Genomic DNA, 16,337 nt, shown 5'->3' with positions numbered 1-16,337 from the left:
GTATCAGCCCGTCTGTCTAGGGGATCTCTCAATGCACCCATATCATCGAACGGGAGGGAAGTTCTTTTCGCTGCTTTAGTAACAGCAACATCCAGCTTGGGTGCTTTTAACCAGGAGGAACACATAGCATCCTCAAACGGATATGTCCTTTTAAAGGATGGAGGAACACTACCCTTCTTGTCAGGCTTTCTCCACTCCTTATCAATGAGGTCTTTCACCCTTGAATTTACTGGAAAGACCCTTCTCTTCTTTAGCCCCAGACCACCAAACATAACATCCTCAGCTGACTTCTCTACCCTCGAGTCCACTATCCCCATTGTAGATCGGACGGCTTTTACTACGGCATCGACCTCCTTCAGGGGGAAGCACTGTCTGTCTGGCTCACTATCAGAAGAAGAGAAGGCGGAGGAGGAAGCGACCGATCGCTCAGAGTCTGAACCCGGCTGGGTTTCTTGAGGAATATGCCCAGACTCTGAACCTTGCAATGCTTTGCCTATTTCTTCCCTTATTAAAGTTCTTAGGCCTAGGGAAAAATCTGGGGTCTCCTCCGATATCATTTTGCTGATACAAAGCTGACATAACCTTTTGCTATGAATCAGGGAGTGGACAGCTGCATAAGGCAATCTCTGTGCTTGGACTTCGAGGAACATTTCTTGCTCTAAAAGAAAGTCATAGATAGAAAGAAGGAGGAAACATTAGTAGAACTTTCACGAAGATTCCACTCACCCCACAGAACCTTCGGTACCGTAGAAGCAGAAGAATCCAGCATGCATGGCGAGGAATCACACCGCACCGGACCGTCCTTCCTGCTCTTAGTGGTAGCTCTTCTAGTTGTACGACCAGACCCTAGCCGGGAATGACGCTGCGCCACTAGTTGTGAGGGCTCCCCAGAGGGCTGCTCCTGCAGCAGATGTTGTTGCCTAGGTGACAGCTCCTGTGAATCTTCCATAGCTTACAATGTAAGAATGGGCTGGGAAGCACCTCTGTATGTTACCAGACTCTTTATATACTGGCCATACCGGTACCATGTGTGGGTGTGTGTTTCCTTTTTTTTTTTTATTTTTTTTTTTTACCCAGGAGGGCGTTCGTTACCTGCTCCTTGGTCTTCCTCCCCAGGTCCAGGTGGGATCCAGGTGGGCTACTCTCCGCCAGGTCCTCAATCCCCCGGCGTTCAGCTGCTCGCGCCAAAAAATTCAAACGAGCCCCGCCCCTTCCGGTGACGTCACAGGGCTTCCTGCCCGGCGCACCGGAAGTCGCGTCAGAAGGTCGCGCCCGTCACGTGCGCCGCCGGCGCGACCTGGATCTCCTGCAAGCGGTAGCGGGGGGGGGGGGAGGAAGCCCGCTAGCGGCCCCACACCTGGCGGACATCTACCTCCCGTGAGGCGATGTCGCGCCTGCCGCAACGCTCACGGAGGCGCCCCCATGAGCCCTGCCGTGGCGTCTCCAGAGGACCGGGACGGACCGGCTCCAACCACCTGCTGTGGCCCTCTCTGGGACAGGAGTCCATCTTCTGCAGGTAAGCCTGCAAGGTCCCCCATCATGGACAGGAAACCTAAACTGAGGCGGGAAGAGAGGGCCGCCCTTTTTAACCTGTAGGTTTCCTGTCCTTGATGGGCGGATCCTGGTGCTGTCATGGACGACCGAATAAATCAAGGTCCCAGAGTCTGGAGGAAGAGTGGAGAGGCCACAATCCAAGCTGCTTGATGTCTAGTGTGAAGTTTCCACAATCAGTGATGGTTTGAGGAGCCATGTCATCTGCTGGTGGAGGTCCACTGTGTTTTATCAAGACCAAAGTCAGTGCAGCCGTCTACCAGGAAATTTTAGAGCACTTCATGCTCCCCTCTGCCGACAAGCTTTTTGGAGATGGAAATGTCATTCTCCAGCAGGACTTGGCACCTGTCCACACTGCCAAAAGTACCAATACCTGGCTTATAAACAACAGTATCACTGTGCTTGATTGGCAGCAAACTTGCCTGACCTTAACCCCATAGAGAATCTATTATAGAGAATCTATGGGGTATTGTCAAGAGGAAGATGAGAGACACCAGACCCAACAATGCAGACGAGCTGAAGGCTCCTATCAAAGCAGCCTGGGCTTCCATAACACCTCAGCAGTGCCACAGGCTGATCGCCTCCATGCCACATTGCCGCATTGATGCCGCAATTGATGCAAAAGGAGCCCCGACCAAGTATTGAGGGCATTTACTGAATATACATTTCAGTAGGACAACATTTTGGATTTTAAAATAATTTTTCAAGCAGTTATAAAGTATTCTAATTTACTGAGATAATGACTTTTGTGTTTTCATTGGCTGTAAGCCATAATCATCAACATTAACAGAAATAAACACTTAAAATAGATCACTCTGTTTGTAATGACTCTATGCTATAATGAGTTTCACTTTTTGTATTGAAGAACTGAAATAAATAAAATTTTGAGGATATTCTAATTTTGTGAGAAGCACCGGTATGCATGTTTTTCCTCAATATCTGACAATAAACCAGAATTAACCTTTCCCGTTTTAGGTCAATTAGGATTACCATAATTTTTAATATTTTCCAAATCAAATGCCAGAATATTGAGAGAGAGAGAGACACACACACACACACACACAGAGAGAGAGACACACACACAGAGAGAGACACACACACAGAGAGAGACACACACACAGAGAGAGACACAATGTTTTAAGGCATTTTTATTACTTACTGAAAAGTCAAAATTTTACATGCATTTCATTAGTATTTGGTACCATTGCCCTTAAACGGAATGACTTGGGTTGGTCGGAATTTGGGCCCATTCCTCCTGACAAAACTGGTGTAACTGATCCAGGTTTGTAGGTCGCCTTCCTTGTATCTGCCTTTTCAGCTTTGCCCATAAATTTTCAATAGGATTGAGATCAGAGCTTTGTGATGACCTCTCCAAAACATTGACTTTGTTATCCTTAAGCCAGTTTGTTACCATTTTGGCAGTATGCTTCGGGTCATTCTCTATTTGAAGACCCATTTCCGGTAAAGCTTTAACTTCCTGGCTGATGTCTTGAGATGTTGCTTCAGTATTGCCACATAATCATCTTTTCTCTTGATGCCATCTGTTTTGTGAAGTGCACCAGTCCCTCCTGCAGCTGCCACCCCCGTGTTTCACAGTTGGGATGGTGTTCTTAGGCTTCCAAGCTTCTCCCTTTTTCCTCCAAACATAACGATGGTCATTATGCCCAAAAAGTTCAATTTTAGTTTCATCAGACCACAGGACATGGCTCCAAAAATTAAGAAGCAGTGTGTTTCAGGTGTGCATTAAAATTCATCCACAGGTGTGCCCCTAATTAACTCAGTTGTTGCCCAAAAAATATCAGAAGCTTCCTAATACATGACATCATATGGGCAGTCCAGAATTGTTTAAAGGCTTAGTAATCTTAGTGTATGTAAACTTTTGACTTTACAGTAATAAAAATGCCTTAAGACATTCTCTCTCATTATTCTGGCATTTGGCAAAATATAAAAAATTATGGTAATCCTAATTGACCCTAAACGGGAAAGGTTTATTCTGATTTCATGTCAGATATTGAGATAAACATGCATGTGTGTCTTTTTATATCTATAATTATAAAGTGATGGGTGTCTCAATATGGAAACCGCTGGTGGTACCAGCCTCTTGCGTGGTACCACCAGCAGAACACCGTCGCGAACACGCCGACGTCGGGATCAGCCGAATGATTCACTGACCACCGCCATCTTTGTACAGGAGGAGCGCATGCGCAGTTTTAATGTGACGCCGCTATCTGCCTGTACAAAGATGGCGGTGATGTGATTTACTGCGCCTGCGCGAATTCCGCGCAGTGAATCATTCGGCTGATCCCGGCGGTGCTCTCAACACATGATGGAAGAAGACAGCACAGGGAGAGAGAGAGCAGACAAGGGATAGAGTACATGGGGTACACAGGTTAAAGAAGAGATCACATGAGAGGAGAAGACAGAGCACAGAGTGGGGGGGGGGGAGACAGAGCACAGAGAGGGGGGGGGAGACAGCACAGAGGGGGGGAGACAGAGCACAGAGGGGGGGGAGACAGAGCACAGAGGGGGGGGGAGACAGAGCACAGAGGGGGGGGAGACAGAGCACAGAGGGGGGGGGAGACAGAGCACAGAGGGGGGGGGAGACAGAGCACAGAGGGGGGGGGAGACAGAGCACAGAGGGGGGGGAGACAGAGCACAGAGGGGGGGGGAGACAGAGCACAGAGGGGGGGGGAGACAGAGCACAGAGGGGGGGGGAGACAGAGCACAGAGGGGGGGGGGAGACAGAGCACAGAGGGGGGGGGGAGACAGAGCACAGAGGGGGGGGGGAGACAGAGCACAGAGGGGGGGGGAGACAGAGCACAGAGGGGGGGGGAGACAGAGCACAGAGGGGGGGGGAGACAGAGCACAGAGGGGGGGGGGAGACAGAGCACAGAGGGGGGGGGGAGACAGAGCACAGAGGGGGGGGGGGAGACAGAGCACAGAGGGGGGGGGGGAGACAGAGCACAGAGGGGGGGGAGACAGAGCACAGAGGGGGGGGGGAGACAGAGCACAGAGGGGGGGGAGACAGAGCACAGAGGGGGGGGAGACAGAGCACAGAGGGGGGGGAGACAGAGCACAGAGGGGGGGGAGACAGAGCACAGAGGGGGGGGAGACAGAGCACAGAGGGGGGGGAGACAGAGCACAGAGGGGGGGGAGACAGAGCACAGAGGGGGGGGAGACAGAGCACAGAGGGGGGGGAGACAGAGCACAGAGGGGGGGGAGACAGAGCACAGAGGGGGGGGAGACAGAGCACAGAGGGGGGGGAGACAGAGCACAGAGGGAGGGGGAGACAGAGCACAGAGGGAGGGGGAGACAGAGCACAGAGGGAGGGGGAGACAGAGCACAGAGGGAGGGGGAGACAGAGCACAGAGGGAGGGGGAGACAGAGCACAGAGGGAGGGGGAGACAGAGCACAGAGGGAGGGGGAGACAGAGCACAGAGGGGGGGGAGACAGAGCACAGAGGGGGGGAGACAGAGCACAGAGGGGGGGAGACAGAGCACAGAGGGGGGGAGACAGAGCACAGAGGGGGGGAGACAGAGCACAGAGGGGGGGAGACAGAGCACAGAGGGGGGGAGACAGAGCACAGAGGGGGGGAGACAGAGCACAGAGGGGGGGAGACAGAGCACAGAGGGGGGGAGACAGAGCACAGAGGGGGGGAGACAGAGCACAGAGGGGGGGAGACAGAGCACAGAGGGGGGGAGACAGAGCACAGAGGGGGGGAGACAGAGCACAGAGGGGGGGAAGACAGAGCACAGAGGGGGGGAAGACAGAGCACAGAGGGGGGGGGAGCTCAAACTGGACAGCACATGAGGGGAGAACACAGCACAGGAAGGAGAGAGCAGACAAGGGGGATAGCACATAGGGTAGGCAGATCAAAGAAGAGAGCACACATGGGAGAAGTCAGCACATGGGGGAAAGAGAGCGTGGATAGATGGGTGAGCACATGGGTGGGTGGGATTCTCAACGCTGCAAAGCCTGCCCCCATCATGACATTACCGCCCTCCCGATGCGATACCATCGGGCCTCCATCTACTAGTGTATATAAACTTCTGGTTTAAAATTTTATATTATTTAATACCTACTTACATATATACATACACACACATAAAAATGTAATAGCGCTGTTCCTCTTGCTCTGTAAACCGCACCCCTGGAGCCATATGCTACTTGTCACAGGTGTTTAATGGGTCTGTGTAAACGATTGGTGGTCTGCAGCTAGTGGTTCTTTTTCTTATTGTGGAGGTGGCTGTGGCTGTGTGTGTGTGTGTGTGTATTCCATGTGTTGGCATCGGAGGTGTATATACACCATATGATCACTGGAACTTCCCCATTACCAGCCTAGTAATGGAAGCCGCCACAGTCTTGTCCGTTACACTTCAGTCCACTGCGTAATTGTCCTGAGGACTGGAGGCAGCTGAACTGTGTCTCTCTGACAACCTGGTGACAGTGGTGGGATCTGTGTGACCCCCACCCAGTTGTCATCTGTGACAAATTGGTGGCAGCCGTGGGATCTATGCGACCCCTCTGGCTGTTATCCGTGACGCCAAGCTTTTTTGCAGAATGTACCAACTGTTGATTTGGCCACTTCTAACATTTTTACTCTCTCTGATGGATTTTTTTTTATTTTTTTCAGCCACATGTTGTGGGTTCACAGCAACAGGTTAAAAAATGCAAATGCCACACCTGAAACTAGCTCCAGACCTTTTACATGCTTAATTAATGATGGATTAACGAGGAAAAATTCCATTAAAGAGCTTTTGAAATATCTGTCCAATTACTTTTCGTCCATTTAAATAAATAAATAAATAAATAAATAAAGAGGCAGGTATATATTAAAGAGCTATAATTCCTCAAATTAGGATGTGAATACCCTAAAATTAAAGCAGAGAGCCTCCACTTCAAGCCCATATTGGTTATATAACTGTATCTTCAATATGTTTTGGTAAACTGCTAAAATGCCAAAACTTGTGTCACTGTCCAAATATTTCTGGACCTAACTATATAGAAGCTGAAAAACGTAGCATTTAGAAAGAAAGCGTAATAACTTATTAAAGGGTTATTCTCAAATAACAAATGATCCCTTAGCTACAAGATATGGGATGAATTGCTGATTGCTGGGACCCACAACAATCCTGAGATCAGGGCTTTGCGTTCTGTTGCCCTGTTCTGCATGGAGAGCAAGTTCACATGCTTGGCCTCCGCTCCATTTGTTGATAATGAAACTGCCTGCCAAGTGCAATGCTCAGCCATTTCCATCAGTCCTATAGACAATGAATGCCGCTTAGGCTGAGCATTTGCAGTTCTGCTCTATCCAGGACAGCACTGCCAAGCTTTGGTCTCTGGGTTCTAAAGCCCCAATTGCAGGATCGCTATGGGTCCCAGTGGTGGGAACCCTAGTGAGCAGCAATTTGTACTCTTATCTTTAATGGAGGGGGGGGTCTAACAATCATTCTGCTGGGTGATGTGGATCTGTTGACCTAGCTAATTGATGCCCATTTCCATCAATGGGTAGTAGCAGCACATGTTCCTTTTGAACTCCATTTGTATGGTAATTTGCTGAGCAATTGTTTCCCTTACAAAAATATAACGCTTTAACATATTATATACAGCTCAACCGAAACTAGCTGCAACTTTGCAATACCTGTCCCAAATGTCTACAGCAATCCAAAATAAAAAACTAAAGTCAGCCGCTAAGGGAGCGAATGCAGATTGCTACCTGCAATCTCAACATGGACAAACTCAGGCTTGCCTCATACAACTTGGATCTTTAAACCTAAAATGTACCCTTATTGTAGTGGTTTGTTTGCATTTGATTTAATTGTTCATTAGAACGTGACCAACCTACAAATTTCACCAGATCAGACCTCCCGGTGAACTGAGATAGAACACCCCACCTTCTTCCTGTCTATTTACATGCTGGCATCAGCCACAAAAGCCATGCCCAAATGTCTCGTCTTTTATTAAGCCCTGATAATGCGCCAATAATGTTTTCCCTTTTATCTACCATCTTAAAAACTCGGCAAAGCGAAAGACAACCCAAGACTGGATGCCAACAGCCCAGAGGCAATGAATAGTTGCTCCTGTAAAGTTGGCACTCTTGGCTGACTCTCCATGCACGATCAAAGCCAATTGGATCATGCTTATGCTATTAAAAATAAATAAATAAATAAATATTCACCCACATATCAGTACAACCCGATTATTAAATATAATGCAAATTGGACATTAAAGGGATTGGCCTCATCTCTTATTAACTCTTCTGTACATGTTTTGCCACATTCTCAGGTCAGTATTTTAGATAAGCATTTGCAAGCCAAAACCAGGAGAGTAATAACCGGGGAATAAGTATAATTGAAACATTTGCACCACTTCTGCATTTTTGACTTTCAAATATTGATGTGAAGTACTTTTCAAATATTGCAGTGTGAACATGGGCTAATGGCTAAGCAAGTATCCAGACCACCAGCCTCTTCCAATAGCATAGCATCTTTTCTATGTGAGGTGTTTTTTTTCTTTAATTGGAGGAGTATGATGGACTGGTCTAGTCACATGCTTCTCTATCAGCAGTCATTATATGGAGTTCTTCTGAGTTCGTAAGGAAAGCTGAACTAAAAGAGAAAGCGGTCAACAGCTATAAAAACTGACAGGTACACAGGCAAAAGACACATGCACAGTTCTAACATTGCAATATAGGGGTCATCAAAATGTACTGCATGATACTGTATCTGCTACAAGTACTGGTTCATACCTTGATGAAGTTCTCCAGAAGGTAGTTGGCTGTGACCCAGCCGAACACCCCCTCATCCTGTCCTGAAAGTATCTTGGCCCCACGGAATTCAAAAGGATAGGACTTCATTGTGTTGCTCACAGCTTCTAGTACATGGTCAGATGCGCTTTGATTGGTCCAGCTGTGAATAAAAAGGAACAAGCGGCTGAGATCTGCAAGTCACAACTTTACTTTATTCTACATGATGGCCATAATTGCATGTTGTTATGCCTTGTGGCACCAGCTTTAGCAAATTACTCTGTGGGGGTAGTATTATTGTGGTTATATTCTTTTAAATATGGGGGGGGGCGGTGTTATGATAGTTCTACTCTTGTACATAAAACTAAACCTAGTTAGTGAGGCATCTTTCATAAAATGGTTATCCACCTTGCAAAAAAACAATTTTCAAAAAGCAAGGAATTTAAAAAGAAGCCTCAATCTTTGCTGGAACAGGAAGTGCTGACATGACATTCTTCTGACATTCTTCTGACCACTGCAGTTAATCACAGGTCATCACTTCCTGTCCAGGTGAAAAACATTATTGTTGCTTGTGCTTGCTGGTGAAATTGGCTTCTTTTTTGTTATGATAGTGTAGCAACTCACTCGGGAAAATAGGTAACACACTAAAAATTGCAACTGACCTTGTCGGTTCCTGTACAGACTAGAGATCCTGACTCCGCAGTCCCTAGTGATTCCTACGTGAGCTTACGTAGATAGCCCTAACCACAGACCAGACTATGGCAACTCTAACCTATGCTGCTTGAAAGGCCATCGAGCGCTTCAAGTTCTTCCTAAAGAACCGAAGGGAAGCGCAGATTGCAAATTACCTACAGAAGGGAAAGTGGGCTGAAATAGAAAACAAACATGAATTACAAAATAAAAGGATAAAGTACGTATGGTAGAGAATAGAGAATATGCTGCCTGCTCCCTGAAAAGAAACAGAAGATAGATGCAGGGCAAACAACATAAACAGCAGAGAGATAAACCCTAACTGGTCTTTCACCAACTGGCTTGAACTACAGCAGTATGGCTGGACATCTAAATGAGACTATCACCAGTAGGAGGAAAGTATATAAAGTCACACACAAAAGGTGATAGGACAGACAAATGAGTAAATGAAAACACCTCAAGGTAGAAACCTCAGCACCAGAAATAAAGAAAATGAGACCGTAGGTCTTGCTGCAGTGTTATTTATTTTGACCCGGCAATGAGTCCAATCAGATATAGTTCTATTTAGTTTAGTCTGGACCACGAGTCCCTTCCTCGATTACACTATATTAAAAAGGGACAGTGCTGCTGCTCTTTCTTTTTCATCCTTAATGAAAATACCTGTTACTCTAAAAAGACTGTAACAAGGATAACAAACTAAACACCCAGAGAAAAGGTGTATCTGGTGTGGCTCAGTGGACAGAGAAGCTGACCACAAAGCACAGGCTTAAGGGTTTGAACCCAGACACATGACACTTTTATTATCTTATTTATAAGTGGGACTGCTTCTTTAACTCATAAAGTTAAAACATATCCTCTCCCTGTTTTCTATGACAATGATAATATCTTTGGTGACTGGTGTTGCCCTTTAATAGGTTCACATTCAGTTATGTTTAACTTTAGGAAGTCAGGAGAATCATGTGATCACTTGGCAACATTTTCCACCAATGTAACCCAAGACCAGGGTGTGTCAGTATGCAGCTCTGTAGGAGTGGGAATTTAATTTATTGTATGAATCATTAGATTAAGTTTATATTTTTTGAATGATTGGTGCGCAACTCAACATCTCAGGAATTCAGTATGGGTGGTCTTTGGAGCAGATGTCTTCCTGTACTGAACAAAATATTACAAGATAAGCCCTGAGCCAAGTATCTTCATAACAGGATTAAGAAATTACTAGTGTCGATATTCAAAATAAGAGAAAAAGAAGCAGGTAACGCATTAATACGAGTGAAAGAATTCTGTATAATTTGGTCAGTCTTCCATTCGTGAAGAATTAAGACCTGGGCTGTCTTCCGGTACATACTTCAGTAGTCTCATCCCTGCCGTTGCGCCCAAGTATAGGGGAGTGATGGAATGTCGACTAGAGGGAATATCGTTCACAGCCTTCTGCAGACAGCTCTCCAGACTCTTTCCTGCATTAGGTGGATTCTGCCAATAGCTGGATATCCCGGGACCTAACAACAGATGTCAAATCCACGGTCAGGAGTAATAGTCACTATCGGAAACAGATTCTTGTACAATGAAAGCATGACAGCAGGAACACTTATGTATAAATATATGATCTCCATGTGTTTCCAGTTATTTGTTTAATTTTCAAAATGTCTGATAAATCACCCTGAGGTACAACTCTAAAACTTCTAGTTCTTACCAAAGATTTATAGCCATTTCAATCTAGTTTGTACCTTTAACTGAAATGAATGAAAAGCTTAAAAGAGCCATCCATAGTACATAAAAATGGCACAGAATTTTAACTGGTTGTCCCAGTTATAGGAGATAGAGCACCTCTGGAGAATACACCTCTGATGAAACAGATGAATTGTAGCACAGGCTAAAGACAAAAAATCACAGTCTCATGTAAAGAAATAGATGGGTGGAAGCTTGGGAGTTGCTTTTACTCACCATGTACATCACACATGCTGTGCTCGCTCACAATACCAGTGTCATTTTCTTTATCCGACGGCCACTTGTATATAAATAGTGCGGTGTGGGAGGAGCCTGCGTCCAACACAATACCATACTGTAGGAGAAAATAGTGCTTGTAATAAATAAATGAAATAAGCATATGGATTAGTATGACAGTTATATTCTTGTACATAGGGACAGTATTATTGTTGTTAGACTGAAAGTGCAGTTTTCAAATATGTTTCTTTGCCAATTTTTCCACACAGTCTGGATGAGATTATGTTAACCATTTCAACCAAGAATCTTTTGAAAATTATACTCTGTAGGCATAATTTAGATTGTTTTTTAAATTAAAAAATAAACAACATGCATGCATATTTTGGGTTTGACTGGCAAGTTGTACCAACAATCTCATATACACTGCTCAAAAAAATAAAGGAAACACTCAAACAACACATCCTAGATCTGAATGAATTAAATATTCTCATTGAATACTTTGTTCTGTACAAAGTTGAATGTGCGGCCCTCCAAAGAAATGCCACCCCACACCATTACTGACCCACTGCCAAACCGGTCATGCTGAAGGATGTTGCAGGCAGCAGATCGCTCTCCACGGCGTCTCCAGACTCTGTCACGTCTGTCACATGTGCTCAGTGTGAACCTGCTTTCATCTGTGAAGAGCACAGGACGCCAGTGGCGACTTTGCCAATCCTGGTGTTCTGTGGAAAATGAAAAAGTGTCCTGCACGGTTTTGGGCTGTGAGCACAACCCCCATCTGTGGATGTCGGGCCCTCATACCACCCTCATGGAGTCGGTTTCTAATAGTTTCTGCGGACACGCACATTTGTGGCCTGCTTGAGGTCATTTTGCAGGGCTCTGGCAGTGCTCCTCCTGTTCCTCCTTGCACAAAGGCGGAGGTAGCGGTCCTGCTGCTGGGTTGTTGCCCTTCTACAGCCCCCTCCACGTCTCCTGGTGTACTGGCCTGTCTCCTGGTAGCGCCTCCAGCCTCTGGACACTACGCTGACAGACAGAGCAAACCTTCTTGCCACAGCTTGCATTGATGTGCCATCCTGGATGAGCTGCACTACCTGAGCAACTTCTGTGGGTTGTAGAGTCCGTCTCATGCTACCATGAGTGTGAAAGCACAACCAACATTCAAAAGTGACCAAAACATCAGCCAGAAAGCATTGGTACTGAGATGTGGTCTGTGGTCCCCACCTGCAGAACCACTCCTTTATTGAGTGTGTCTTGATAATTGCCAATAATTTCCATCTATTGTCTATTCCATTTGCACAACAGCATGTGAAATAGATTGTCAATCAGTGTTGCTTCCTACGTGGACAGTTTGATTTCACAGAAGTTTGATTTACTTGGAGTTATATTCTGTTGTTTAAGTGTTCCCTTTATTTTTTTGAGCGGTGTAGAATCATAGAATATTAGGTTAAGTTCACACATAGCGTTTTTTGAAGCCTTTTTTTTTCCGCAGTGTTTTTCCGCTCGCGAAAACGCTCGTTAATCGGTCTGCCATGCATAGCAATGCAAATTCAGATGTGCTGTGCACATGATGCGTTAATTAACATGCCGAATTCGGACTGCGTTGCAATACGCAGCATGTCCATTTCTAGCGTGATCACGCTGCGAATTCGCTGCTATTGAGTTACACTGAAACGCAGAAAAACCCGCAGGTAAATGTGAATTTGCTGTGTTTCAATTAAATTCAATGGCTGCAAATTCGCGATGCAAACGCAGTGCGTGTGGCACCCGGGATCAAGAGGAAACTACAACTCCGCGCGGTAAAAAAAAAAAAAAGTTAAAAATAAACCTCTATACTCACCTGTCCGGTGGCCCCCAGTGGCGTTCTCCTGCGGCCGGCGGTACTTACAGGACCTGCCCTGAGGTCACAGATCAGCTGATTGTCATGTGACCATCAGCTGAGCAGTGACGTCAGCACAGGTCCTGAACGTCAGCTGATCGTAAGCTCACCAGGGCTGATCAGCTGATCTTCAGCTGATCAGCTGATCAACCCCAGTGACCGCCTGCAGCATGTATACTGACAGGGGGTGATTTTACACCCCTGTTAGTATACATTGCCGTATTCTACAGCAGTGACATCAGTGATGGCTGATGTCACTGCTGTAGAAGTGACACGAATCGTCGTGGGACACTCGGTGGCACCTGGACTGCGTCGTTGATGGCGGCCAGGTGAGGAATATGGTTGTTTTTTATTTTACTTTTTTTTCAGGAGATTGAGGGCTTCGTGGACCAGTGTAAAAAAAATAAAAAATTGTAGAACCGTATGTTTTTTATTTCATTAAAATACTTTATTCTGGCCATGTCTTTTATTGAAAAAGCGGCGACCATTTTACTACACAGTTAGTAATGGGTGCATCTTATTAGACGCCCTCCATTACTAACCTGGGCTTCACGTCAGCCAGCAATACAAGGCTGACGTGAACTCCTAACCACATTACCCCCTGCCACCGCTACAGAGCAGTGGGAAGAGCGAGGCTAAGCGCCAGATTTGGAGCAACTTATGGATGTGCCATTGCTGGGACTGCTGAGGGGTGATATTAATAGCAGCGGAGGGGGCTAGTATCCATTGCCCCTTCTCTGGCTATTAATATTTAGTTAGATTTTATAGGGGGACCCCACATCAATTTTTTTCTGGGTTCCCCCTGTAATCTAGCCAGCAAAGGCTAAAGAAACAGCTGTGGGCTCATATTAACCCTTTCGCAACCTTGGGATTTGTCGTTTTTGCATTTTCGTTTTTTGCTCCCCTTGTTCCCAGAGCCATATCGTTTTTATTTTTTGGTCAATATGGCCATGTGAGGGCTTATTTTTTGCGGGACGAGTTGTACTTTTCAACGCCATTACTAGTTTTACCATATAGTGTACGGGAAAACAAATCCAAGTGCGGTGAAATTGCAAAAAAAGTGCAATACCACAGTTGTTGTTTTTTTTGTTTTTTTTTTACCACGTTCACTGAATGCTAAATCTGACCTACCATTCTTATTCTCCAGGTCATTACAAGTTCGTAGATACCAAACATGTATAGGTTCTTTTTTATTTAAGTGGTGAAAAAAAATTCCAAAATTTTGTAAAAAAAATAAAAAATAGCGCCATTTTCCGAGACCCGTAGCGTCTCCATTTTTCGGGATCTGGGGCTGGGTGAGGGCTTATTTTTTGCGTGCCGGGCTGACGTTTTTATTGCTAACATTTTGGGGTAGATCCGATGTTTTGATCGCCCGTTATTGCATTTTATTGCAATTTTGCGGCGACCAAAAAAACGTAATTCTGGCGCTCAGAATTTTTTTCTCGTTACGCCATTTACCGATCGGATTAATTCTTTTTTCATATTGATAGATCGGGTGATTCTGAACGCGGCGATACCAAATATGTCTATGTAGGGGTTTTTTTTTACTATTTTATTTTGAATGGGGCGAAAGGGGGGTGATTTAAACTTTTTTATATTTTTAAAAACTTTTTTTTTTTTTTTTTTCACTTTTTGCTTGCTTCTATAGTCTCCATAGGAGACTAAAAGCAGCAACTGTCCGATCGCCTCTGCTACATACAGGGGATCAGCAGATCCCCTGCATGCAGCAGAAATGGTCCTGTGCTATGAGCGCCGACCACTAGGTGGCGCTCATAGCAACCAGCTCATGACAACCGCAGGCGTCTGCTGCAGATCCTGGGTTGTCATGCCCGCCCATTGGTGATCTGCGATCACGTGACGGGGGTCGCCGATGGGCAGGGCTTAGGACGCGCTTCCCGGAAGCGCGCGTTAAATGCCGCTGTCGGAGATTGACAGCGGCATTTAACATGTTAACAGCCGCGGGTGGATCGCGATTCCACCCGCGGCTGTTGCGGGCACATGTCAGCTGTAATAATCAGCTGACATGTGCTCGGTTCAGTGCGGGCTCACTGAACCGGGGGATTACAGCCTGTGCGTACTAATACGTCACAGGCTGTAAAGGGGTTAATAGCCAGGGAACATTGTTGGCTAATGGCCCCTTCCCCGGCTACTAATATCAGCCCCCAGCGGTCGCCTTTCCCTCTGCTGGTTATAAAAATGACACGAGAGCCTACGCATTTTCTTTTTTACATTTTCTACTCTGTGCCCACAATCCGGACGTAGCAGCGCTTTGGACGCATATTTTTTGCTGCATCCAAAATGTTCAATAGAATGCAGGTAAATCCACATGTGTTCACTACACCATGCGGATTTACCGCATTCAATACTTCCTAGTGGTCAAATTTCTGTTGCGGAGACTAGCGACTCCGCAAGAGAATTTGACATGCTGCGGTCCTGAAAGACGCACCACATGTCAGTGTCCACGAGTGATCCGCAGCTTCTGATGCACGCATAGTGGACATGGGATTTCTAGAGATCCCATCCACTTTGCTGTAACATCTGGACAATGCTGGTTTGACGCTGTATAAACATGCAGCGTTATAGACTTGCAGCGACTCCTGATCGTTTCCATGTACCCAAACTCACCCGCAGCATGTCAATTTCTTTAACAGACACACCAGTCTCCACTGCAGATTTTGACAGATTGAAGTGTCATTATATGTGGTGGATTCACATGTACCGACAACAAAAGAGTGGCATTAGAACACCGCATTTTGGACGCAACAAAAATACGTTGTGTCCAAAGCGCTGCTGAGTGCTGATAGGGGGGACGTAGCGGCTAACGAACCAGCTGTGAGATGTTAATTATGGCCAGGGACCATGTTTGCCTAAAGGCTAAAATTAGCAGCTCACAGCAGCCGCATAAATTACATGAATAGAAATGCTAATGAAGATTGGGTGAATGGGACTAGCTGACCCAGACCTTTTCATGACCAAACTTAAAGAGTTAAACACACAGACACAGTGTAAACACTTTATTTGAAATACAACAGACACATTCTTTAATTATTTACATGAACCAATATACTCACCCCAGTTCTTATGGTAATCCAAGGGTTTAAGCAATGTCCCACCAAATAACTTTATTTAGCTCCAAAAAGCATTCATTGAGGTACAAAAACGCTTAAAAAAAACGTACGGAAAATTTGCATGCGTTTTTTCTGCCAGTGAGAGGCAAAATCGCTCAGGAAATTTCTGCTTCAAATCCGCATCGTGTGCACATAGCCCAAGGATGATCCCTCTGTACTACATAATTATCAGCCAGAACATGTCACCTCCTGCGGACAGTAGTAAGCATTTTCTTGCTATATACCGTATGTCATCTTTAGTTTTCCCCAGTGCATTTTTATAAATTGTATTAAAGAGTAGGTAAACCTTTATAACATCAGGGGGTCCAGGCCTTGAGACCACCACCAATCATTCAAAAATTCCTCTAAGAGGCGAGCGCAGCTCCTGTCTGAGTGCACATATATAGGAGGGTATAGATTCAAAAGA

At 45.7% G+C, this 16,337-nt stretch overlaps 1 protein-coding gene across 2 annotated transcripts in view; it reads right to left on the bottom strand.

The window, feature by feature from the left end:
- The window catches only part of ENTPD2 (ectonucleoside triphosphate diphosphohydrolase 2), a 112,073-nt gene that overhangs the window by 35,834 nt on the left and 59,902 nt on the right, over window positions 1-16,337 (bottom strand). For both annotated transcript variants that reach the window (XM_073640619.1, XM_073640618.1), the window contains 3 exons: window positions 10,928-11,045; window positions 10,332-10,482; window positions 8,300-8,459 (listed from right to left, as the gene is read on the bottom strand). In XM_073640619.1, coding sequence (XP_073496720.1) covers window positions 8,300-8,459; window positions 10,332-10,482; window positions 10,928-11,045 — 429 coding nt within the window. The remainder of the gene's footprint in view (window positions 1-8,299; window positions 8,460-10,331; window positions 10,483-10,927; window positions 11,046-16,337) is intronic.

This window comes from Phyllobates terribilis, unplaced genomic scaffold (assembly GCF_046119375.1).
Source record: "Phyllobates terribilis strain yellow unplaced genomic scaffold, ASM4611937v1 Scaffold_7__3_contigs__length_470593459, whole genome shotgun sequence".
NCBI lineage: Eukaryota > Metazoa > Chordata > Amphibia > Anura > Dendrobatidae > Phyllobates > Phyllobates terribilis.
The sequence above is the reverse complement of the archived record's forward strand: the minus strand, read 5'-3'. Positions and strand labels throughout refer to the sequence as shown.